We start from the raw sequence: 26794 nt of genomic DNA, 5'->3' as shown, positions 1-26794 counted from the left end.
GTAGTAGTGTTATTTTTTCTTGGTACTGTTATTGTCGGTAGTAGTAGTAGTAGTAGTAGTAGTAGTAGTAGTGGTAGTAGTAGTGGTAGTGTTACTGTTATTATTCTTATTGATTCTGCTGCCTCTTCCTTATAGTGTGTTTTTTCCCTCCTTGGGCGGTGGGAAGGGAAGATTAAGAGAGGGGTGAAAGGGAGCGACCCTCACCCCAGGCATCCGGGGCACACCTGGTCCATTGCCCTCGCCAGGTGGTGGGGTGGGGCCTCCCGTGGCAAGTGATCATTTCCGAGATTACATTCATTTACGGAGGAATGAAAGACGTGGCTGTCCCGAGGAGCGAGGCATGTAGGGAAGTCACGGCTAGGGTGGAGGACACGCTTGCTCGAGGAAGGAGAAAAAGAAGAAAAAGGAGTTGAACAGAAGGATTAATAATGGAAAATGTATTAACAGGAATTAGATGATGATGTATATGAGACGTAAGGAAGTTGCGGGTGAGATGAAGGACGCCTGCTCGAGGAGGAGGAGGAGGAAGAAGAAGAAAGAGTTGGACAGTAGAATTAGTAGTTAAGTGTTACGACGAAGAAAATGCGGAATATGGAAGACGAAGAAGAACTGGGCAACAGAACTAGTAGTGGAGTATTGATTCCAAGAAGGTAAGAAATACGGATTGTTGGAGGCAATAATGGTAGCAAGAACAGAGGGATTCGGGGGAAGGAGAGAAGAGCAGGACAACGAAGAGTAAGAGATGAGTTTAGATTACACCGTTGCCAGATTATCGTACTCAGAGCATAGTATTTACCGGTTTCTGACGCCTAAGTTGCCTAACTATTGCCAAGAAACATCAGGATCTAACTCTTTTAACGATAACTATAAATGAGTTTCGTTAATGGAGCCCAGAAGACCGTTTTGTGGTAGGAAGTCGGGAAATATAAGCGGCTGAGTACGATAATCTGGCACGTTGGTTTAGAAGCACGAGGACGAGGGGACAGATGGAAGCCTTCGCACCCCCGTCAGGCGAGCACTCGTATCAAGGGCGAAGTCAATTCCGTGGTCATGTTACCCGAGTGATATCCAACCATGGTGTGCGCTGCATATGGATGTACTCGCCAGACTGTTGGAGCAGCATGTGTAGCCCAAAACAGTCTGCTCGCCAGCCTTGCATATCAATAAAGGGTACGAGTTCAATCCTCCAAGTGGTGTAAATTGGATCGTTTTTCTCCATTTTTTTCTCCTCAGCTCTTGCCTCCTTACGTCACTTGGCAGCTGTGGAACATACACTCTGACCCAGTGGTGTGTTCTCAATGTAAACAGGAAAGCGACCAGATATCTTACACGAGCTATCGTATAACACTTTTACGAAATACATGTCCCCTATGCCATTCTTCTGTGACGCACGGCCCGAATTCACAAGGACACACGGATACATGGTTACTACGAGAGGCTAGTCGGCCTACACGTGGCCTGAGAACTAGTTATTTAATATTTGCTTGCTCCACCCAACCATAAGCCTTTTTAACTTTCAAAACTTTTAATATATTCCATACATCCGTTACTCATAATTATGTAAACCAACTTCTGTGTATAACCTGAATACATCTGACTTTTACGTCCATTACGTCAGAGCCTTACATTTTTATTCAGTATAGGTTTTTATTTACATCAAAGGACACGGCTCAAGGGCAACCAAAAGAGTACAAAAAAAAGCCCGCTACTCGCCGCTCCCATAATAGATAGCAGTAAAGAGTAGCCAAAAGAGAGGGAAATTTGGGGTGGAGAGGTGTCTTGATACACTCTTCTTGAAAGAGGTCAAGTCATAGGCAGGAGGGAATACAGATGAAGGAAGGCTGTTCCAGAGTTTACCAGTGAAGGGGATGAAAGAATGGAGATGCTGGTTAACTCTTGCATAAGGGGTTTGGACACTATAGGGATGAGCATGAGTAGAAAGTCGTGTGCAGCGGGGCCGCGGGAGGGGGGGAGGCATGCAATTAGGCAAGTTCAGAAGAGCATTGAGCATGAAAATATCGATAGAAGATAGAAAGAGATGCAACATGGCGGCGGAATTTAAGAGGTAGAAGACTATCAGTAAGAGGAGGAGAGCTGATGGGACGAAGAGCCTTAGACTCCACTCTGTCCAGGTCTACATTGTATCAACGGGCATACACATGTCAGGAGAACACAATGGCGCAATCATAATAGCCTTGCATCAGACAGCATTATTGGAGCACAACTAACTGGCAGGCTCGGCTCCTCTAAGCGTAATTATTGCTTCAGGCGAACCTGCTCCAATGAAAACTGTAATCCTTCGAGCCTTCCTGTTGAGAGTGAACCAAAAATTGAATCTGAGTTTTAGGAGGAATTCTTTATTTGAGAATTGTGTAAAAGTTTTGATTATTTACTTCGTATGCCTTTGTGAATGCTCTCTGTCTGTATCTATCAGTTATATGTGTCTACCTGTCTGCTATCGCATAAATTAATGTATTGGAATGATTGTTGATGTGTGTTCCAATGTGTGGCGACTAAACATATTTGTATCAGTTTACTCCAGATTCAGGAACTGAGCATAAAAAGTTAACCTAATCAGATGAAACAAAATACCTAGGCTACCTACCATTAACCCGGTAGCTGCGGGGGTTCATGTTTGTTAGGTTAGGTTAGTTAAGGCCCCTCTATAAGCAAAATAATGAGAAAGAATCATCACTCACGGAAACCATTTCATAATATATATCAACGCATATGTGATCAGTTTATGCATCATCTATTTTGGGAGGTTTATATCATGGCAGAAATTTGGCCCATCGCTGGTACACGGTAAAGCCACAAATTTGGCCCGTCGCTGCTACCGGGTTCAGAGATACTTCGTTGTGGAAAAAGAGGACCGTGCCACATGAGAATCGCTCTGAGGGGGGGGTTCAAGGGAGAGTGGAGGGAGAATATATGAGTGGAAGAAGTGGTTCGTAAGTATTCGGCCTTGATACCCCAAAGTTCAACTCCAAGTGAACCTGATGACCCCTTTCTCAATACTAGCTAACCACAACTTTTAAAGAGAGAGAAAAGAGGACTATTGTTATACCCTTTTTGATAGCCCATGGACCTATTCCGATGCCCTACAGGGGTGATACAAAAGTAACCACAATAGATTGGATAGAGGCATGTCACGTCACTCATCGAAAAAGAAGGAAGGAAGTATAGGCATAGGAAGCACCGTCGAGATACAATAACGATGGGATGATGTAAAACTGAGGGTGTGGGAGGCTGGATTATCACGCATCAGCTGAAGGTTAAGGGAAGCAGGCAGTTGTGTCACTCTACGCTCTTCTCTGAACCCTCACCTTCCCATAACAGTGAATTCATTATCCCGGGAAGCACCGTCGATACACATTTCAAGTAGTTGGTGTAAAACCGAGTGTGTAAGGCAGAGTTGTGTCATGCATCCGCTGCAGTTGAAGAGAAGTCAGGTTGGTGGGTGCGACGTTCTACCCTCTTCCCCTTACTCATGCAAAACAGTGCGTCTCTCATGCCAGGAACACCGTCGAGATAATACGGAACTGTGTGTCAGGCCGAGTTCCGTCACGCATAAACTGAAGGTGAAGGGGAGGAAGAAAGTATATGGGTGTGGCGTGGTCCCATTTTTCTCAGAACTATCGACCTTCGAAAACAGTGCGTCTATTATGCCGGGAAACGCCGTCAAGATAAAATTACCCACGGTTGTGGTAAAACTGCGTGCGAGGCCACTTTCTCCGCCTCTCCGCGCCGGTCAAGAGCAGGACTTGAATTATTGCGCAGGTGAGGGAGGGGAAGTCGAGGCAGCATGCGAAGTGAGCCCCGAGAGAGGTCTAAGTTTCCTGTCAAGAGTGGAATGAAAATACCAACACTTAAGCTTGCCCCTTTCATGCTTACCTCGTCCTGCTCCGTGGAAAAACAAAGACCAAAGAAATAACTTGCCCCTTTCGTGCCCACTTCGTCCTGCCCCGTGAAAGAATAGACTAAATAAATAACTTCGACCTTTCGTGCCCGCCTCGTCCTGCTCCGTGGAAGAATGAAGACTAAGGTGGGTATTACAAGACACTTTCGCTTCTCACATCAGCTATTTCTAAAGGTCAAAGAAGGGGTCAGTCGGGTTCTAATGAGTGTTTCTTTAGTTTCACGGTGCAGAAGAAGGGTCAAACTAACACCAGGGTCATAAAACTATTCCTGGAAATGCATACAACTCCTACGAAAGCCTTGTCAAATATGTGTTCTTGGGCGACGGAATGTCTTATGATACGACCCTAAGGAACATATAACGATGCGAAATAGGGGTCGTTAACTTTGAACCTGATGTTTGTTTTGGGTGGGAAAGGGAGACGATGAATAACAAAGCATATATAATGGTTCTCGCGAGGTGTTATGTATTTATATAAGCCGACTGGCCTCTTGTAGTCTTCTTATATCATGTTGCATCTTTGCGTAAGCCAACAGACCATTTTACCTACGCACACCACACTTGTAACAACAGTAGGATTGCAAAATGTGGTCAAATCTTTAATGAACGGGGGAACATCAAAATATGGTCTATCTGTTAGTCTGATGTGTCTGGAAGCAATCAGGCCTTTCTACGTACTACACACACCACACCAACAACAACAACATGACTGCAAACATTGGCCAAAGCTTTTATTAATTAACGTAACTATAACATAAAACCTCTGAAGTACAAGTTAAATTTCATACGCCCACACGAAACTTCCTAGACAAGAAATATATTTGTAGCCATTTCAAGAACTAACGAAAGAGGGAAAGCTTGCACGTTTAGGAGAAGAGGTGAATCGAGAAGTTACCTGGAAATGGTAGCAGAGGAAGGGATAGCCAGATGAATGGTACCGGTAGTGGCAGGCAGGTGCTGGGGGAGGCAGGTGGCGACGTAGGAAAGACAGGCACGGAGGAGGGAAGGAAGCAGGGTAGAACATCGCATTTATCAGTTCCAGGGCCCAAAACACTCGTACTTAGACAGATAACGAGATTCCAATTAAAGTTATTGTGAAAACATTACTTATTGGTGTTTGTTTGCGATAGATGTAAGTCAGAAACCGGAATATACGATGCGCTGAGTGGCTGAGTACGATAATTTGGTAACGCTGGTGTAGACTTAGGTAAGGGAATGCTCCTCTTCAACGGACCAACAAAAGCAAGTGTGAGAAGTCATTTTGAAGAGAAGGCAGATGGGGAGGTAGAAAGGACAGGGGGCTGAGGAAGAAGGGTTAAGACGGCTATGGGAATTAAGATATGGGAGCATTCCTCTGCAATATACCCACGAAAACAAAAGTGATTGATTGATTGACTGAGTTTATTGTTGCAAGTAAACATCAAAGGAGAAGGGAGGAGCATGCCATCCCAACCCCCAGGCAGTACAGAGTGTGATTATACAACTAAGGATACAGAAACAAAATTTGCAGGGAAGACAGAATGATCTCCCTCCCAGACCCCTCTCGGCTGTGGTATTCGTCTTCATTATAGTGAAATAGCACGTATTGGAAGATCCCCGTGTCATGGCCTTATTTGACAAGACTTGCGTGTGTTAAGGACTGAGAGCAAAGCGTAATGGTTAGGAGTAGAATGAAACTATGGGCATGGACGTCATTTAAGATATTGCAGGAACATCGATTGCGTCAGCTGTGTGTGTGTGTGTGTGTGTGTGTGTGTGTGTGTGTGTAACACCATTAGTATTATGGCCTTATCTTGATCAAGTATCGAAAAAGTGGAGGTGATTCTTACGTAATTCTCTCTCTCTCTCTCTCTCTCTCTCTCTCTCTCTCTCTCTCTCTCTCTCTCTCTCTCTCTCTCTCTCTCTCTCACACACACACACACACACACACACACACACACAGTCGTCGTATTTTTCATACCCAAAGAATATAAGAAACACATTAATCAAGGAAACTGTTGGGGAGAGAGAGAGAGAGAGAGAGAGAGAGAGAAAGGGGGCACCCACTCCTCTCAGTCGTAAGCTTATACCATCGTCAAGGGTGAAGAATGCGTAGGGCTATCGAGATCGACCTTGGACAGTGAGAGTATACTCGGGAGAAGAGTGATTCCTGACACTGGCGGAGTCCTGTGCCCTTTAGTCATTATGATGGGCTACGTGACCTACTTCCTACTCCATCAACAAGCGTGTCAGCGTTGGGAATACATAACTATATGGTCTTTCAGATTGATCTTGGAGCGTACTGTTAGTCTGTTATTATATATTGATTCAAGGGAAGATTTCGTCATATTATTTTCGTAGTCTTGTGTCCTTAATTAACTCATATTGTTGGTCTATATATCCATTTTATTCACTTTCCTCCACCATCAGCAATTTTACAAGGACGTGAGAATTATTGATAGGTGATAGTTGTGCCGCGTCTCAAATTTATGGCGTTCCTACTCGTCGCTTCCTGTTTATTCAAGTCTGTTTACTGGAGGCGCTGCTGCAGCTCACCAGTCAGCCAGACAGACAGGCACTGGGGAAGAATCTGCAGTCAAGCATACAACTCGTGTGTGTGTGTATAGTTATAGAGCTATGTTCGTGTTGTCCTGTCTTCATATGTGTGGGTGTGGGTGTGGGTGTCACTGTCGCAAAGTCTCAAAATATTATCCTCCTATCGACACACACACACACACACACTTTTTTTGTGTAAATAAGATAATTAAAAGACTCGCAGCATGCTTAGTTGACTATTCCCCGTGTGTAGCCTCGAGTGAGTAAGTTTCTTTTAATAATGAGTGGTATAAACCCGGACACCAAAATGCATTGCAGCAAGATTCTTCAAATTGTGGATCGTGGGTCATTCTCGCCCCAGTAGCCACAGGGCCACTATAGTCAGCTCCCTGGGTCGTATTATAAGACTTTTCGCCCTCCAAGAACATATATTTGACAAGGCTTTCGTAGGAGTTGTGGGCATTTCCAGGAGTAGTTTTATGATCTTGGTGGTAGTTTGACCGTTCCTATGTACCATGAACCTAAAAAAACACTCATTAGAACCCGATTGACCCCCCCTTTGACTTTCTGAGATAGCTGATGTGAGAAGCGAAATACGACCCCCTTGTCGGCATTATAAGACACTTTCGCTTTTCACATCAGCTATTTCTGAAGTCCAAAAGGGGGTTAGTCGGGTTCTAATGAGTGTTTCTTTAGGTTCACAGCACAGAAGAAGGGTCAAACTACCACCAGGGCCATAAAACTACTCCTAGAAATGCCCAAAACTCCTACGAAAGCCTTGTCAAATATGTGTACTTGGGCGACGAAATGTCTGTGTCGCCACTTCTCCGGAATTAGATAAATAAATACCAAGCGACGGGAGACACAAGAGAGCAATACGCATAATACAAAGAGTCTGGGGAACACCACGTTACAATACAGTTATCGCAATGCTCACCAAAGTATTGCATAGAGACCATAAAAAACATAGCCTGCCAAATATCGCACATCACAGTTGTTTCCTGTTACTTCTGGTTATATTATGCCATCAGAAATAGTGTTATGTTACCTAAATCACAATTGGTATTATTATGTGGATTTTATTTATGCTCTCTCTCTCTCTCTCTCTCTCTCTCTCTCTCTCTCTCTTTTTTTAAACAATACTACTCAAGTGATTTTTTATCAAATATTATATAACAGTCTTGTAACTCTTCGCTTTTTCTATTTCAGAGAACCTCGCAGAGTCTCATTATCCAAGGGTACAACAGGACTTGGCTTCAATATCGTCGGTGGAGAAGATGGTGAAGGAATATTCATTTCATTTATTTTAGCCGGAGGGCCAGCCGACTTGTCTGGAGAGCTAAGGCGTGGCGACCAGATTATCAATGTTAATGGCACTGACTTGCGAACTGCTACCCATGAACAGGCAGCGCAATCTCTCAAGGTGAGTTTAATAACTTGTTTGCTGGAATGTTTGGAAAGAAGTCTTAGTGTGGTTCCAAAACCAGACATCTCCATTCTCTGGAGGTAGTAGGAAGACTGGAGTACATAGTTATAAGAAAGATTTAAACTAAATCACCAAAAAGATTTCTACCATGATATTTTTTTTTTATTATGATTGTATTTTAGTATATCTGAAAATTACTTCCCTTGATGCTTTAAATATCAATGCCAGAATTCATCAGGTTCCCAGCCTAAATAGTTCAAATTAACATCAGACTTACCAAGTTCATGCTACCAGCCCAGCTTAGAGGATATGTTCAAAGAAATCATGTTCACAGTATATGGAATTGATAGACCCATTGTAAGATTGGGTTACAACATTGTACCTTTAGGAACACTATAGTTTAGATCTATTGCCACCAAGTATTCGCTACAGGGATGTGGGCAGACGGTGAATTTGACGGTGCAATACAAACCTGATGAGTACAATCGCTTTGAGGCCAAAATCCATGATCTTAAGCAACAGATGATGTCTGGCACGCTCAGAACTACACAAAAGCGAAGTCTCTACGTCAGGTAAGGCACCTCTTGTGTTTGTTACATGAACAGGACATTACTCGTACAGTATAATATATGTTGTTATTATATGCATTCAAACCTTGCCTTTCATGTATCATTGTAAAGTTGCTGTTTATTTATGACTTAGTAGCCCTTCTGTAATGTTACTGATTTTGTAATAAACTTAGCGTCACTCTGATCATCCATCTGTTGTAGTAAGTTGTTTGCTTATAGTAGTCATGTATTTCCATTTTAATGCTGATTATGAACTGCCACTGATTTTTTTTATGATTACCACATGTCACTCATTAATCAGATATTCATTAGCTGCAACAAGTCCAGAATCCAAATGCATATAATGTTCTTCCAACTAAACCAGGAGCCTTAGTACTAATCATCCTTCTCCACTGCAGTGATACTTTCTTTCCTATCTTTTGTTACTGATTTATTGGATTTTTTTAGTGCATTCTTAAACAAGAAAAGAGCTACATAAACTTTAATATATTGCATTTTCTCTTCCCATGTAGAGCCTTATTTGACTATGATCCCAATCGGGATGATGGGTTGCCCTCCCGTGGCCTTGCCTTCAACTATGGAGAGATCCTTCATGTCACTAATGCCTCAGATGACCAGTGGTGGCAGGCACGACGGGTCTTGCCCACTGGAGAGGAAGAAGGTCAGTACTGTTATTATGGTCATCATATTGAAATTCTAAAAGACTAAAATTCATCGTGCCTGCAACTCATACCAGTTCAATATGAATCAATAAGATTCAATCAAGTAAGCATTCATTGAACAGCTGTATTTATCTGCTTGCCTAAGTTAGGTCTTGTGCTGTAGATTTTTTTTATTATAGGATTCCTTTAAAGGAAGGATAATTTGTTGCAACCATGAACTGAAAGGAGTGGATATTGTATACAGTATCCTCTTATATCTCCCTACCCCTATGGGCATAGCAGTGTTGGCAGATTGACACCATTCTGGCAACTACAAGCAGCAAAACTGCAGCCATGCTTAGTTTATTCAAGAACTGCACCTAATCCATGAAACTTTATAGTTATTCATTGTGTATCTTGAACAGTTGCATATCATACTCAGTCTTTGATACTGCAACTACTGTTACACTATTAAATTCCTCCAGGAACTACTGGAATCATTCCCAGTAAAGCACGATGGGAGAAGAAGCAAAAAGCAAGATTGCGTTCTGTGGCTTTCCAGGGGAAGAACAACAGTGATGCAAGGGTTAGTAAGCTTATTATTTATATTGATAAAATGCAAGGTATAATGAATATATTGCCTCGATTCAGAAATGCTATTATACAAGCTGAGTACAACTGATCACTGTAAGTTAGCAATGGAAAGAAAAGTCTTTGAGTAGTATTCATTCCAATTTTTCCTGCACATTTTCTCATCACATGATCTAGTATCTCACTAAAATATTCTGAAATTCTGTGGGTCCTGCACACATTCCTGTATCATCTACACCATTTTCATGGTGTAGTGGTTAGCAGGTTGGGAGACTCAGATTCAGTCTTGGCTTGGGCACTCAGTGCAAAGTCCACCCAACTGTTTATTCCCCCTTTTAGGTTGGTCAGTAATGGGTACCTGGGGAAACCCATGGAAGGTAAACTGTGGTAACCCGGATGTTACACCTGCCCTGTGTCCAGGGGTGATGGGTTCTTACCCAACACAGTCTCAAGGTCTAATGTGACAGATAAGCATCAAGGCCACACACAGCTTAGCACATGCCCACAACCTCTTCTTTATTTTCAGTTGGCCTATAGCACTGGTAGACTTACATGATGGGGCCTATTTGTCAGCACCTATCCATTAGTGGTGCAAACAAGTGTTTTATTGTGCCTTCATTCTCACTTGGCTCATCCTGTCATCTCGCCAGAGTCCGGGTTCACAGGTGGTCATCACGGCAGTATGTGGGTAGTCTTAGGTCACTCGACAGTAAATGAAAATTGTTTTCTTGTAGCGGCAGGGAAGACTTAAACCCCAGGTCATCTAGTACACTACACTTGCATGCTGATCACTCAGCCACAGCCTCCCCAAGCCTACCTTACCTTACCATCTACCACACTCCTGTAGACTGATGTCATCTCTTTCATTTTACCCAAATAACTTAATTATGTTTAATAATTTCCTCCTCTCCACAATTCACCAGCACCAAATGACCCCGCAGTTGCGGCGCCAAGAAAGACCGCCCCAATAATTAATCAATCAATCCGCAATTCATTCTCACAGTTACTAGTGCTTTCACATTACCAAAGTTTTAGAATGACCTTTTGTATTGTTCATCAGTCAAATTGTATGAAAATAGGAAGCAGTGCAGTGAGGTATAGATGCCACATACTGCCAGCATGTATTATTTTCACTTTTAAGTAATGGACCCTGCTACAAAGGAGCTAATACCCATGACTTTCTGATATTGTGACCTTGTTGAGAAGACTAATAACACCCCTATCAAGAAAATTATTCTAGCAATGATGATGATTCTTATTTTATATATATATATATATATATATATATATATATATATATATATATATATATATATATATATAGAGAGAGAGAATAAAAGGGTGGGATTTAGATGTGGTTGTGTGTGTGTGTGTGTGTGTGTGTGTGTGTGTGTGTGTGTGTGTGTGTTTGTAGCTGCAGTTAAACCATAATGAGAAACATTCTAATGCTTTGAGATTAAAGTGTGACTGTGAATGTACCATAAAACTTTTTTCCATCTCCTAACCTATTGAAGAAATTTATAATTGCCAAATTTCTTTTTCAGCAATCAACATTGGAAAGAAAGAAAAAGACTTTGTCATTTAGTCGAAAATTCCCATTCCTAAACAAGAGTAAAGATGATAAGTCGGAGGACGGGTCCGACAATGAACGTAAGTATTACATGCATGGCTGTACATTTACCATTTTAGTTCTAAAGCTGGAATGATTTGGTTATGTTCAATTTCATGTTATTTGTATTTTATTTTTATTCCGTAAATTATATTTTCACAAGTAAGTTTACTGTCTATTTGTTATACACTCTGAATATGTAGTAGTCTTAGGGTGTTACAGGGTCCATCGGGGTGAATGATGGAATGATTATGATAAACTAAAGTAATAATAAGTCTTCAATGATCCATCTGGTTAAAATTACTTTATGGTCATTTATTTATTTATTTATTTATTTTATTTATTTTTTTATTAATAGCCATTCCTATTCCTTTGTGTTGTGTAACAGATTAATCAGAAAAGTGAATAGGTATACAAATAGGTTGAAAATTTCAACCTACACATTTCATAAGTTTTCTAAAAAAAAATTACCTGAAAACACAGTCTCTTCAACAAGTGTAATCTGATATTTCTTCAGTATCTGAGGTATTATTTTGAAGGGGTCATGTAACATTTAATTTCTCATTACAGATGTTTCCCACTTTCAATAGATCATAGTAAACTGTCATTTAAGTCTTATTTGATCTTCACTGTGACCAATATAAATATATATATATATATATATATATATATATATATATATATATATATATATATATATATATATATATATATATATATATATATATATATATATATATATATACAGTTTTCATCAAAAGTATGCTTAGCCCTGCTCCTTCCCCCACACAACAAACAGTGCATAAGAAATTCATAGTAAATAATGTATTATAATTACTCTAATACTTGGCTGGGTGAACTTTTCCTTTCTTCGCGGCTTGGAGATGTCAGGGTAATGAAAGGGTAGGAATTCAGATGAGACATGCCAAGAACTGATGGACAGCCTTATTGAGCCTGGGCATGGAGCTGATGTCTTTCCACTCCAAATCCTTCTTTACCATTTGCTTGAGGTTCTCAATTGGTTTGAGGTCTTAGATGTTACTTGGCCAATCCTTTATGAAGGTTACCATGCAGTCACCAAGCCACTTGGTGACAGATTTAGCAGCGAGAGCAGGAGTACTTTCTGTTGAAACATGCTGTCATGTACAAGCCTGAAAGACTCCAGCATTTATTCAAATAGCAGCTGCAGGTGAACAGCTTGATTCACTAAGGTTTTTAAGAAGCACAGTAAGCTTGCCTAAACCCCTGCCTAAGAAGCAACCCCACACCACAGGTGAATCTGGATGGTTTATGATGCTCTCCACATGCTGTGAGTCAAGGGTGTCACTGCCCGGGTGACAGTACATTTGAGTTTCTTGGTTGCACATCACAGTAAATGTTGCCTCATGAAACCACAACACTGGCAACCAGTCATCCCCAGTCCAAGTAAAGTATTTCTTGGTGAAGGCAACCCTGCGAGCTCTTTGTTCATATCTAAGAAGTGGCTTCTTCAAAGTGTCTTGTCAAATTCACTTCTTAAGATGATTGTTATCTGTGGTACAAGCAGTGGAGTATCTCTAAGCAGCAGTTGCACGTGGCTTCATCTGAAGTCACACATAACTCCCATTTTTTCGCAGACACCTCAGACATGAAAGGGTTAAACATTTTGTTCTTTCAACACTTATTTACATGCCATGTTCATTTTGCAATCCCCGCAGTCTTGACATTTCAATTTTCAAATTGCATGCCAGATCATTATCAGTGAATAGGGGAGGCCATTCACCAGGTGATGTGATGAAAGTAAGAAGTTTATATAACATTTACATCAAATTGGAAACTTAAGGCACAATAAAAGCAAATGAAAATGCTTGCAAAAGGCAAAGCTTGTTAAACTAGACAGATAAACTCAATCACTCATGGCTCTAGGTGGCTAAACTTAACCAATCACATAGCAATGCAATATAAGTTATTAGCCTCTGTTATATGTTCTTCTGTGACACTTATTATATGGAGCAGATGCATCATACAAAACTACAAAAGAATATTGCAACTTACTCTATTTTGACATAGCTAGGGAAGGCAGGCCAACCACCATATGTGAGAATTTCTCTCTCTCTCTCTCTCTCTTTTTTTTTTATGCCACCATTAACGAAAGGCCTGACAGATCCAGCTGTGAAGTTTGGGATGTGCCAGAATAGTCACTAATAGTTTAACCAGTGTCTAAAATTTTCTTTCTTACAATGCACTCATTTTTTATTAAGTTTTGCAATAAACATTGCAACATAGATTTGTTTGAAAATGCATTCAAATAATGAAATTGGGCTTAAGTTTCTCTTCACTTCTTAGGATCCTCCGATGTTCAGTTCATAAATGAAAGTTGTTCTGGTACGGTGTGGTTATTGCCATTTATTGGTTCAGTTTTGGTTAGATGAACAATCAATTTACCACTCATCACAGTTTAGTTATTGATACGTAACGCTGTTTTAAGTGTTGCTCTCAACTTTTTGCTTGCCATGTATAGGGCTTTTGAAAACTGTATGTTTGGTGTTTGTTTGGAAAAGACATGTCTGCTTTGAGGCTTGCTTAAAGCACATGCTCATTGTGATAATGATGTGTATGATCATGTTATTTCTCTCCTTACATTTCTTCACCTATTTGTTTGTTGTATTAATCCCTGCAGTTAATTTGTTTGAACTCTGCTTTTGTTGAGTCAGGATATAGGAAGATTAGGCTTGAGAAAGTAATAAGAGATATTAAGTGATGTTTTGAGTAGCTCTGGTCTCATATCACCAAACATCAACAAGTGTTAACACTTGTGTAAATATTTAATTCCTCATATTGTGGAAATTGTTGCAAATACATAAATGACTTTAACCTTTCAGTATATATATATATATATATATATATATATATATATATATATATATATATATATATATATATATATATATATATATATATATATATATATATATAAATAAACTGTGAATGAGATGTTGAGATGAAAGTGGAAAGAGTGTTACTAACAATTGCCAAGACAATGACCATAAAAGTCAGTGTCATGGGTGGCAGTATGAGGAAAGGCTACATGGGACTCATTTGGGGCAGAGAGGAGGGCTTGGGGGCCTATAAAGGGCACCTAAAGAGCATGGGGAGGGGCATACAGGAAGGGAGGAAGGTAAACTGCTGAGCTTACAGATTGTTGATTTAACGAATGTGCCAACACATCATGAATTCAGGGTGTCCTGCAGTCAGTGTTCCTCTGTGTTAGTTGTAGCATTTTTATTTCTTGAAGCATCTTAATTTTATCAATGAAATTCATTTGTTATAGCATAATTCGTAGTAACAGCCATTCATTGCAGTTTATTCCACTGTACATAAAGATCATACATGATATCTTCTAACTCTTTTTTTAGAATTGTTTCACTTTGAAAAGAATTTGTGGGAATACAGCAGCTGAGCAATTTAGTCTGATATCTTCAACATTTAATTCAGTCTGTTGAATGTACCTAGATGCACTTCTCCATAAATTAGTGTATCTATCTATATATTTTTTTTCTATATCTATATATGTGAGGTTTGTTTGTTTTATGTTACTGATCCATGTAATACATATACACACTATATAAAAATAGATAGACAGATTGATTAAATGTTAAATGTGCATGCTACTGAACATTTTAAAATCAGTTATGACTCAACTGCCATACTGATCACATAAGTGAACGCTCCCTTTATTAGTGTAAGTGTAATATACGAGTAATAAAACTTAACATGTAAACTTGATCATGCATGTGATCTACCAACCAGCAATTTTCACTATGCTTATTTAAACAAAAAGAACCAAAAGTTTGTATGTGCTTTAATGACCATATTTTCTGAAATTCACAGTTATCATTGTCATGTTATTTTATTCATGAACATTAGGAGAGGAAGAATTTGTCATTGTCCTGGTACCTTGATTTTATTTCAGCTTCAGCAGTAGCTTTCACTGGTTGTAGAATTGGGAAATTTGCCATGATTAGTGCTTGCTGGCTATTGAAATAATGTTTAAAATCAGTAATATATAAATATTCTGTTGTGTTGTTAGTGTGTGTGTGTGTAAGGAAAATAACAGTTACTCTCTTTGCATCATTTCCTAAAGTTGATGAGGACTTTGAAGGTAAGATGTTCCCCAGTGTTTTAGGCTTGTGTGTGCTTTGCTGTCTACCTTTCTTTTGCTTCATTTCAAGATTTATTTTTCTGGTTGAATTGTTGCTAACCAAATTAATACATATAAAGGTTCTTGTTTCAATGGTTATCGACTTATCCTCCAATGCTCTTATTACTTAATGGATATATCATATGATATATATATTTTAGCCTTCATTCTCTGCTACACCATGATCTCATTTTACATGACCTATTTGTCTTAGAAAGAGCATAACATTTTTTTCTATTATTTGGGCATTTGAGCTCTACAGTATGTCAGTACTTATTCTTATTTTTTTATGTTTTTAATTCAATTACTTGATAATGTACTGCAAGAGAATCTGTCATTTCAACAGTAGTGTTCTCTATTTTCCAGTATCAAGTGCAAAAATCTGGATTATTGAATAGGTGGCAAAAGTTTAGATGTGATCAGCTGATATAAAAAACTCACTTTTTTTTTTCATAATTCTTGCCTAATATTAGGCACATTGAAGCATCAGATTTGCATTAACTTTTCATCTTCTTCAGCACTTGTACTTTACTTACTCTTCTACAAGCATTGTGGTCTCTGAAGACAGTTATCCCCTTTCCCCATCATTGTTATGCTATATGCCAAAGTGTGACAGCTGTAAGGAAAGTGACAATATAAATGTTGAAAAAAAAAATGAACATAGAAATGTCTGCAGTTTGAACACACACACACACACACACACACACACACACACACACACACACACACACACACACAGGAGCTCCGTAGTGGAATGGTTAGCGGGCTTGCCTCACATGCAAGAGGTACTAGGTTCGATTCCTGGGTAGAGTGGAGACAGATGGACAGTCTCCTTAAATCCGTACCCTCTGTCCACCCAGCATTGAATGAGTACCAGATGTCAGTCAGAGGTTGTGTTCCGCCTCCCATGTGTCTGTGGGTGTGATGTTTCAATCATACCCAAGGATCGATCACTTGTGAACTCCATGCTGATTCAGGGAGGGTACTGGCTGGCAATCACAAGTCTGTGTATGGTTAGACCATGGTGAATTACACAATCACTCTTTGAAGTCACCTTGACTGTGTATCTGCATAAGCTTTTAGATAACAAGAAACTCAGGAGTGGGAAAGAATGCAAAGAAATGCTTAGGCATCTAAGAAACTCTCTCTCTCTCTCTCTCTCTCTCTCTCTCTCTCTCTCTCTCTCTCTCTCTCTCTCTCTCTCTCTCTCTCTCTCTCTCTCTCTCTCTCTCTCTCTCTCTCTCTCTCTCTCTCTCTCTCTCTCTCTCTCTCTCTCTCTCTCTCTCTCTCTCTCTCTCTCTCTCTCTCGTGTGTGTGTGTGTGTGTGTGTGTGACAGAGAAAGAATGAGAAATAGAATGGGGTAAATGAGTTAGTGAAAGGAAGCATTCATGCCTGCATAGTTAATGCCAGTGCATTGAGGCTCTTGAAAAGGAATGCAGTTTTTATTACAGTGTTTTACATCTGTAAAAGTGGATGTCTCCAATGGTAAAGTCAATGTGCAGAGATGTGTGCAGCATTGCAACATTGAGTTTCATAATGCAGATCATGAAAAAACAGCTTATGGCTTAGGCACACAATGACATCTTTGTTTTAGACCATAAAAGCAAAGGCAAGTTTGCCATAGAAATCCTAGTCACTGGTCGTCTTTCCATGCTTGTATGTTTTCTGTTCCATATTTTCTCTCAGTAAGTTATATTTATATATACAGGCTGAGAATCCCTTATCCGAAATTCCTGGGACCGAAGGTGTTGCGGATTTCAGAATATTTTATCTATCTGCAGGCCCTTTTAACTTTTTCAACAGTATCTTTACACCACAGAGCACACAACACGTGGTAATCACAATGAATAATGCGCGAAGGTGTTACTGTGACAACTGCTGACAACAAACTAATGCATAACAGCACACCAGCAGGGGCGAGATTCTTGAAGGTTACGTTTGCATAAGCCTACATGGTCTTAACTTGCGTGGTCCTGACTATCATGTACGGAGGCTAATTCTCAAAGGAGAGCGCAGCCCTGCAGGCCCCAGCTGATTGGTGGAAGACTTGGGACAGATTTACTTATTGAACACATGTTCTTCCTATTTTCATGTTGGGAAACACTAATTATAACGCATTTCATGTAAATCACGGAGACATCGTAAGGCTTATGACTGCACCCAACCCACCCTTAACTTACGTGCACAGTTACGATCACATAGCGCTTTGAGAATTGCGGTGAAGGCACTGCGTGGTTGTAGGTGTGGCTTACGAGCTCACAAGAGTTTCGAGAATCTCACTCCTGGTTGCCAGGTCGTGGACTGTGTTCCCGCCCAATCCCATCTCAAAAGTCGCCCAAACCCCGCGACCTTGGTCTCAAAAAACTTTCGGATTTTGGAGGTTTTTGATTTTGGAATTTCGGATAAAGGATTCTCACCCAGTGTGTGTTTGTATGTATATATATATATATATATATATATATATATATATATATATATATATATATATATATATATATATATATATATATATATATATATATATATATATATATAATTTTTTTTTTTTTTTTTTTTAAGCCAACATTCTAATAACAGTCTCTTTGACATCTTTCTGTCCTGGCTTTTATGTGTATCTCAGCTTAACCTTCACCTGAGTAACTTCAAATAGGGATTTCTTTTTTATCCACAATTAAAATCTCATTGATGATCTATCCTGCACAAGGTGTCTATTATTTTGTATAATTATGGTAGTATGGAAAGGCATGATTTTGGCATATGACTATCTATTTTAATTTCTCCAATAGCCAATCTTTAACATTCATGGAGCATGCTGTCCATGTTTTTCACATGTTATAGAAAAATGTTTTTAGCCAACTTATACTTAAAATGCATTTTACTTGCCTGCACTGTAGAGCTGTTTATGCAGAGCTGGGTAAGTGTGCATGCTGGCTCCCTAGACGAGTGTGCTGTGTTGACTGTGTGTCTCTCTTTGCAGCCTCCATAGCTACAAATGACGGAGAAAGCGATAGCCGAAGCATGAGTGAGTATTCCACGTGTTGCTCTATAGGCTAGCTTGTGAGTGCGTGTGTGTGTGTGTGTGAGTGTGTGTGTGTGTGTGTGCGCGCGTGTGTGTGTGTGTGTGTGTCATTGCTTTTGTCTAAAATGTGCTTCCATTTACTGTTTGATGTTACACTTGCTTTGTTTGCTGTTTAAGTTATCAAAGGAGATTCACACATAAATACTTTGCACATTTCCATTTCATCTGTAGCTATTTTTTTTTTTTATAATGATATTCACTTGTTTTAGGATTTTGGTAATGAAGATAGGAAAATACAAATGTGTATATTATTGTATAGTAGTAGTAGTAAAAGTAGTTGTAGTAGTAGTAGTAGCAGTAGTAGTAGTGTTAGTAGTGTAGTTGTAGTAGTAGTTGTTGTAGTAGTAGTTGTAGTAGTAGTAGTAGTAGTAGAAGTACAAGAGACAAACGTTAGCCTTTCGAAACATGAATATATATATATATATATATATATATATATATATATATATATATATATATATATATATATATATATATATATATATATATATATATATATATATATATATATATATTACACCATATAGTCTCTTAGAGTGAAGGAGGACAAATCTTGAGGAAAATAATATTTTTAACAGGCATTGAACTTATCCATTATTATCATTAAAAAAATAAAATGGTAATGGTAATGAAAGGACCAGGATTAAGTTTAATGCCACAAAACATTAAACATAAAAAAATCTATTTGTCATACATATACTAAGGAGTAGCGTACACTCTAAATAAACGAGCTCAAATATATACAAAATCTTTGTCGAGTCACTGAGTTCCTAAAGCCTTGAAATGGTCATCATTTTATCAATTCACAAAACAAGGCAACATAAAACTACTAACAAATTAGTTTACTCCCTATTGCCTAAAACTCTTCACTAAGATAATCATATACAGAAGAAGTGCACCGCTAGACACTGACCATCGAAGGGAACAAGCTGTTTTTGTAGTGGATACCTAACAACTGATTACATGCATGTCAACAACCTAGTTCTTGAAAAATCAAATGGTTAGAATAAATCACTGATGTATTATGAAAAGACATGACTCAATTCAAATTTTTGCAATGCAGGCACTCAGGAAGCAGGGCATCTATGAACCATGCTTAAAGGTTGTAGAAGATTTAAATGGATTTATATAGAGAAAAGTATGAAAATTCCAATTATGAGAAGTGTTAGGAAAGTTAAAGGTAAAAACTGGGAGTATACGCGATAGTTGTGCGTCTCGGTGGGGCTCATCTCCATCATACTGGCTTTTTGAACTTGTGGTAAGAGAGAACCCATTAACCCAACACAGGGCCAATGTAACATCCAGGTTACCACATTTCACCTTCCCCAGGTACCCAATCTTTGGTGGACAGTGTCATGCACAAATATTTTCATTCACTAGTTCTTACAACAACAAAATAACTTCTAATAACTCTTTTAAAGTACTCACCTTGAAAATGTATTTTGCCAGTTAGTAGCCTCTCATCCACTCCGCAGTACTAGTATTTCAATCTTTTTCCACTTATCATATCCATTTTCAACACCCATGAACTCTCTTTGTAAAGTCTTATAGTTAATAATATAACACAGTAGTTTTCTTTTACCCTTATTCGTGTCCAGTAGTTAAAGAAACATGCAGCATTTCCTCACCAACTTTGCATCATTCATACTGCTTCACTCTTCATGACAGCCAAGAAAATTTCATAGGTCTTAGTAATGGCCCAAGACGTGGATAAAGACTCCAAAAACACACGGGGTTCCCCTTGACTCAGCGCTAGTGTGTTCACCTCCTGTCTCAGGGTCCCGGGTTCAAATCTCAGGTGGAGTGTTAAGGAAAGGGTTTATTCCCCCAATTAAATCAAAATCTCATGTCCTTCAAGAAGTTAGAAATAATAATTAAATAAATAAAGACACCGTTGGCAATGGTGCTGTATTTCCTCATGATAGGGCAGGGAATTGAATAGCCTGTGCCTCTCAAAGGGGTTTTGGTCTCTACATCTCTATATGAATTTATTAAGCATGCAATGATGGCATGTCAAGATTATAGTAATGTTAGGGCAAGGGTATTTACAAGTATATGAAAGATTATTTTGTGTTCAGCAGGTACCTCCTATTTGTGTGTAAAAGACAATTTATTATCACTTAATAATTGATTATCTAGGTGCCATTGGACCTTGTTATGAATGAAGACATCAGTTGTGTGGACATTGTAGGCATGAAATTGATCATGATGGTTTATTTTTTAATATCACCCAACTTTCATTTGTTTACTAACTAACTTTGAGAGAAACCTTTCCTATACCCTGACCTTATTACCAATAATCACATTTTCTACCCATTCTTAAGGAGTCACCAGCTGTTCTCCAAGGTTCTGGTTGCCTGTCTACACTTTTATTTATAAGTGGGGAAACAGGTGACATATGTTGATAAATATTTTTACTTGCAGGAGGAGATGACTACATCATCCTAAGCTATGAAGGAGTGCAACAAATTGAGATCTCATACACTCGACCTGTGGTGCTCCTAGGACCCCTCAAAGACAGGATTAACGACGACCTCATATCAGAATTCCCAGAAAAATTTGGCAGCTGCGTCCCTCGTAAGAATCTTTTTTTCACATTAGAGCACACTCTTTGGTAAAGAACTCAAACATGTGCATAATCAAAGAAATAACTAAACTATTATTTTTAGTGTGCATTGCTATTATTTATTTACATAAATGCTCAGACCAAACAGCCCATGATCCAAACTGGGTCCCGTAATCTAAGTGAAGCTATATCAAAGAGCCAGTAAGAATTGCATCTCTATTAATGAGTATTAAGGTTGAGTAAGTGGCAGTCTGGTTGTTGTTTTTAATTGATCAGTTGTGTTACTCTGAACTGTCAGCAGCAAATTTAGTAATGAAATTACTGAGTTCAGCATTGACATAAGTTATGAACACGACTGATCCAAGAACAGAGCCCAGAGGGACACCACTTACTGACATCCACTCTAAGGCAATTAGTTCCTGCAGATAAAATTAAGAAAGGCTCACATGAAATTATATACATTCAACTTGCTGTTAATGTAGAGCCACTCTAAATATTTTTTTTTTTTCACTTTTGTTAACACAGTTTTAAAATATAATTTAGTGTAAGGCTAGTGGATTTGCCACCTTTATGATGTAGTGCAGGAACAGAGAAAACTCATTCCTCAGAACATGACATTCTGATGAGTTTTTTGTGACCGCTATGAGTTATTCTAACTCACATGTTAATGACAAACACTAACATTACCTCATTCCCAATCAAGATACTACTCGACCACGAAGAGAATATGAAGTTGATGGGCGAGATTACCATTTTGTGGCCTCAAGAGAACAAATGGAAAGAGACATCCAAAATCATTTATTCATTGAGGCTGGCCAATATAATGACAACCTCTATGGAACATCTGTTGCATCTGTAAAAGAAGTTGCTGAAAAGGTAATAAAACATGAATTTTATTATCATTATTAATATTATTATTATGATAATGATGATGATTATAGGATGCTAGAGCTGCTAAAAGTTTTATTTGAAATAAGTGAAACAGGATTGCACCTCTTTGATATTGTAAGTCATTGATTGCTGATTAGGTGATGATCTTGTGATCATAACAGATATCAGGGTCAAGGCAACAGGGTTTGTGAATTTATTAAGTGGCCCATTTTATTGGGTGTCCTTTCCTTCTGACTACATTGGCTTTCTGTCTCAGGAAACAATCTCTCCACTCTGAAAATGCAGAAAACTAATAGTTTATTACAGTGATGCTATTATCAGGTCACATACATGAGCTCAGTAAAATCTTGTTCTAGAGACAGATTTAGGGAGCAGCCATCCATAGAGAGTATAAAGCCAGTCTGTACCAAAAGTTGCACTGCACCTGTCAAAAAAGTCATAAATCAGACATATGTAAAGATGTACCTTGTGAGATTTTTCTTTTTCTCATACTTTTCCATTAAACTTTATCTCCATTGTAGTAAGTGGGGTAATGTTCATTTATTGTATTAATTCATTCTTATTGTAATATTTTTATTCTGTAAACTCAGGGTTAGTGAAAGGTTTGTGTAACACCTAGTTTTCCTAATTTGTTTCTCATGTTCTTTAAGATTTCATTTTCTTGAGATGTTCATTTTCCATCCCAAGGGAAAGCACTGCATACTTGACGTCAGTGGAAATGCAATCAAGAGACTTCAAGTTGCACAGTTATATCCCATTGCAATTTTTATCAAGCCTAGATCTGCTGAACAAATAATGTAAGTATTATTTCATTATTTTTATGGGATGGGTCAAATTTATCAGTTACGTTCCAGTATCAAACTTTCTCTTTAAAAGGAATTCCTTGTCAGCTAAGAACTTGGTATACAAAAGTACCTCAGTAAGCCCTCAATTTAACTCAAAGGTTTAGGAAAAGCAGATGCTTTTTTTTTTTTTTTTTTTTTTTTTTCCAGGTTGATCAATCTCTGCTGTTGTAGATGGTCACTGTTCTACCTCTAAGCTATCAACAGTCACATTCTGCAGGACTCTGTTCTATCCCCCACTCTCTTTGATCTTCCTAAAACAAACTGCTCCATCCACTTCTATGACTCAACTCTGCATTGCTCAACATCTTTTAATCCCTACAGCTTCATGTTCGGATAATTTACCCAGTTTCATGATGGTCAGTGGAACATCATCTGCATAAATTTCACACATATATTTCCCACTCAATTTCTCGACATTTAGTGGGCTGTAGGTGGATGACAGGGGTTCTACTCCATCTTGGGATGACTGCAAGTTTTTTCAAGCTTATCAGTTTGTCTGGCTCTGTATAGGAGCACAGTGAGGCCAGTGATGGAGCACGCAACAGGGGAGATGGTCAGGTTATAAAAGGGGCTTTGGAAGCACAGGGAGGGGCTATAGGTTTGTGGAGAAGCATTAGTTTCACATTGCCACACTTACAGGTGTAGTAAAGTATGGAGGTAATGAAAGAACCAGAAATGCATGTGACAACATTAGTGGGTGAGGGCCAGGATATCTGTCTGGAGGGAAATGTGCTATGAGGGTTTATGGGTTGTCTGGTGAGTTTTGATGGTTGGGGAAGGGATATTATCACACATTTGCATCACTGGATGATGTAACCATGGCTACAAGCTTACAAGATGATTGCTATGGTATCTAGACATCAACAGTCAATCAGTCATCTGCTGTAGTAAGGATGGACGCTCCCCAAAAGTTTACAGAAAATGTGACTTTCCTTAATATTAGGTTTAGAACTAACTGTTAATGCAAGAAAAAAGTCAGTAATGGTCAACACCACCTAAAACACTTTAGGGGTCAACAGAATAACTACCCAACAGGAATAACACAACTCAAGGCTGGACACTACAGAACACCTGAACTCTGGCCATGCTATCATTTCCAATGGGACAAATGGAACTTGGTGTTCTTCAATGCCTCTAAAGCTCAATGTCTCCTCCTGATAATTCAAAACAACCCTCCAAAGATCTATCCCCTATTTTCTGAAGAAAAAAACAGCTGTTCCCTTCTACATTAAACATTCTCAGTCTATCATTAACTCGAAACCTTAACTAGAAGCTTCATAACTCATCTCTTGCTAAATCAGCTTCTTTGAGGTTAGGCATTTTGTATCGTCTCCACCAGTTTCTTTCCCTCTCCTAGATGCTATCCATAGACAAGGGCATTGTCTGCCCTCACATGGAGTGTGCATCTCATGCATGGGGGGTGTTCTACACTTACATCCCTTCTGAACAGAGTGGAGTCCTTGGCTCTTCATCTCATCAACTTCTCTCCTCTTACTGAGTCTTCTACATTTTAATCCCTGCTGCAATATTGCATCACTTATTTATCTTCTTTTGATATTTTCATGCTAACTGCTCTTCTAAGCTATTAACTGCATGCTTCCACTCCTTCAGCAGTCCTGCTGCACACAACTTTATTTTAGCTCATCCCTATGCTATCCAAATCCCTCATGCAAGAGTTAGCCAGCATCTTCATTCTTTCATCCTTTTTGCTGGTAAATTATGGAATAACCTTTCTTTTTCTGTATTTCCTCCTGCCTGTGGCTTGAACTCTTTCAAGAAGGGAGTATCAAGACACCTGTCCAACTAAAACTGACCATGGCTTTTGGTCATTCATCCTATCTTCTTTTTGCAGGAGCAGTGCATAGGTGGCTTTTTTGTTTTTGTTATTTTCCCCTTCAGCTGCTTCTGTTACTGTAAAAAAACAAATTCAACAATTTGTGGCATTTGATTTACTTTTCATTATTTTTGAAAGTTCATCAAATTTTACATTCTCCAAAATACATTCCATCCTCATACTTTTCAAGAATATGGGTGTTGTATTGCCTCACAAAATAAACCATTGAAAATCATTAAAGGGTATATGGTGGACACTCCACCTGCTTTTCCAACATTTATTCCGTTCTTCATTTTATAGTTATATCTTACACAAATATATGCATATATATCCAGCTAGAAAGATAATCATGATAAATATAAAAAAAAGTCAGTGTATCCACTATCTGAAAAACTTGACACAACTTGGATTTATTTATTTATTTATTTTATTTTTTTCGCAGTGGAGATCACAGTCTACAAAGTCATGAAATATGAGGATGGAGTGTACACTTAGTATACTTTTCTATTGGTTCTAATAGCTTTTAAGGATGAAATGTATGCTTTTTTTTAATTAAAATATGTAGAAGATACTGTACTCCTTATTGATTTTCTCTTCTTTTTGTCTAGGGAGTGGAATAAAAGAATGACGGAGGAACAAGCACGGAAAACATATGAGCGTGCATTAAAAGTTGAAGGAGATTTTGGAGAGTATTTTACTTCAATTGTTGCTGGGGACACTCCAGAGGAGGTGTACGCTCGGGTCAAGGATCTGATCCACCACCATTCTGGACCTAAGATTTGGGTGACCTGCAAAGAAAAGTTATAAGGTTAGGCGACTCCCCTTGTGGGGTCAAATGGAGCATCTAGCACCTAGACATTTTGTTGCATGAAAGAAATACTCTATCTTAATGAGAGAACCTGTTTCTACTATATGCTTGGAAACATTATATTGACACAGCCTTTAATCTTTAAATCCAGATAGCTTATGTCTGTTACAGATAAGCTGAGGATCCTAGAGTGCAGTAAAACTCGTTATGTGATGACTCAGGTGTGTCTTGGGACTCGTTGAATACAGTTGCTTTGTATGATTTTGTAGTCATCCGTTGTATCTGAAAATGATGGATCCTGTTCAACATGAAATTTTTAATTGTATTTAATGTTTTATGCCTTTTATTGCAATGTGAAGATTGTGTCCTTGACAATAGGGGTGTAGTAGTCTCGTGCTGAGTAATACCAGGTAGACACAATGTAACTTCAATTAAAAATATTACCAAACCTGTGTGGTTACAGAAATGACAGCATGTAAGGGAATACCTGTATTAAACAGTTGTCATGTATAATCTTCAATTTGAAGTTTATTCTTTAATTTGAATTTTGTTTTATTCTGTGAGTCTTGCCCAAATATTTGCATTCCATCAAATAAATTTACTAGTCATTAATGTTGTGCAAAATCCCGTGGGAAAATCTTGGTTGCAGATTCAGGCGCTAATCCTTTTGATACACTGTTGACTCGAAGGGTAAAAAATATATAGTGCGCGCATATGACGGGCAATTATTGTCTTTATTCTTTCAATTCAATCTAGTATTTTCAGGTAGCTGTGTAATCCAAAAGGCTATGTCATAAACTATTGACAGCATATGGGACAAATCAAACTTCATACACAAAAACTTCATATGGACTTACCAAATTTTTATATATATATATATATATATATATATATATATATATATATATATATATATATATATATATATATATATATATATATATATATATATATATATTGTACTTTTCTTTTTTTTTTTTTCCACAGAGGAACATTTTATATAATGCTGGTGTTTTTGCAATGAAGCTCTGTAACTTTCAATCACACCTTACTGACAAATCATTATTATGTCCTTGAACCCTGTTTGCAATATTTGCATTTGGTTATCCTTTCTGTCCTGTGGTAAATTACTGTGTCATTACTGTGGCAATAAAATACTGTTCATGAACAAAATAAACTAGAAAATTAGTTAAACCTATTGAATTTAAACTACTTATGGGTATTAAAAGCTGATTAGAATAAGTTTAGTTAGGTGGAGTCATGAATTGTAAAATTATCACCTTCATAATTAAAGTTCTGA

At 38.4% G+C, this 26794-nt stretch overlaps 1 protein-coding gene across 1 annotated transcript in view; it reads left to right on the top strand.

Annotated features, from left to right (window-relative positions):
* Window positions 1–26360, top strand: part of LOC127007446 (disks large 1 tumor suppressor protein-like) — a 52651-nt gene extending 26291 nt beyond the window's left edge. Inside the window, exons 2-12 of the mRNA XM_050878489.1 lie at window positions 7664–7877; window positions 8301–8452; window positions 8962–9110; window positions 9576–9676; window positions 11226–11331; window positions 15414–15431; window positions 18449–18493; window positions 20975–21127; window positions 21820–21992; window positions 22695–22804; window positions 25295–26360. Of these exons, the coding sequence (XP_050734446.1) occupies window positions 7664–7877; window positions 8301–8452; window positions 8962–9110; window positions 9576–9676; window positions 11226–11331; window positions 15414–15431; window positions 18449–18493; window positions 20975–21127; window positions 21820–21992; window positions 22695–22804; window positions 25295–25493 (1420 nt within the window). The 3' untranslated portion in view covers window positions 25494–26360. The remainder of the gene's footprint in view (window positions 1–7663; window positions 7878–8300; window positions 8453–8961; window positions 9111–9575; window positions 9677–11225; window positions 11332–15413; window positions 15432–18448; window positions 18494–20974; window positions 21128–21819; window positions 21993–22694; window positions 22805–25294) is intronic.
* The last annotated feature ends 434 nt before the right edge of the window (window positions 26361–26794 follow it).

The sequence above is a fragment of the Eriocheir sinensis genome, chromosome 3 (genome assembly GCF_024679095.1).
Source record: "Eriocheir sinensis breed Jianghai 21 chromosome 3, ASM2467909v1, whole genome shotgun sequence".
Taxonomy (NCBI): domain Eukaryota; kingdom Metazoa; phylum Arthropoda; class Malacostraca; order Decapoda; family Varunidae; genus Eriocheir; species Eriocheir sinensis.
The sequence above is the reverse complement of the archived record's forward strand: the minus strand, read 5'-3'. Positions and strand labels throughout refer to the sequence as shown.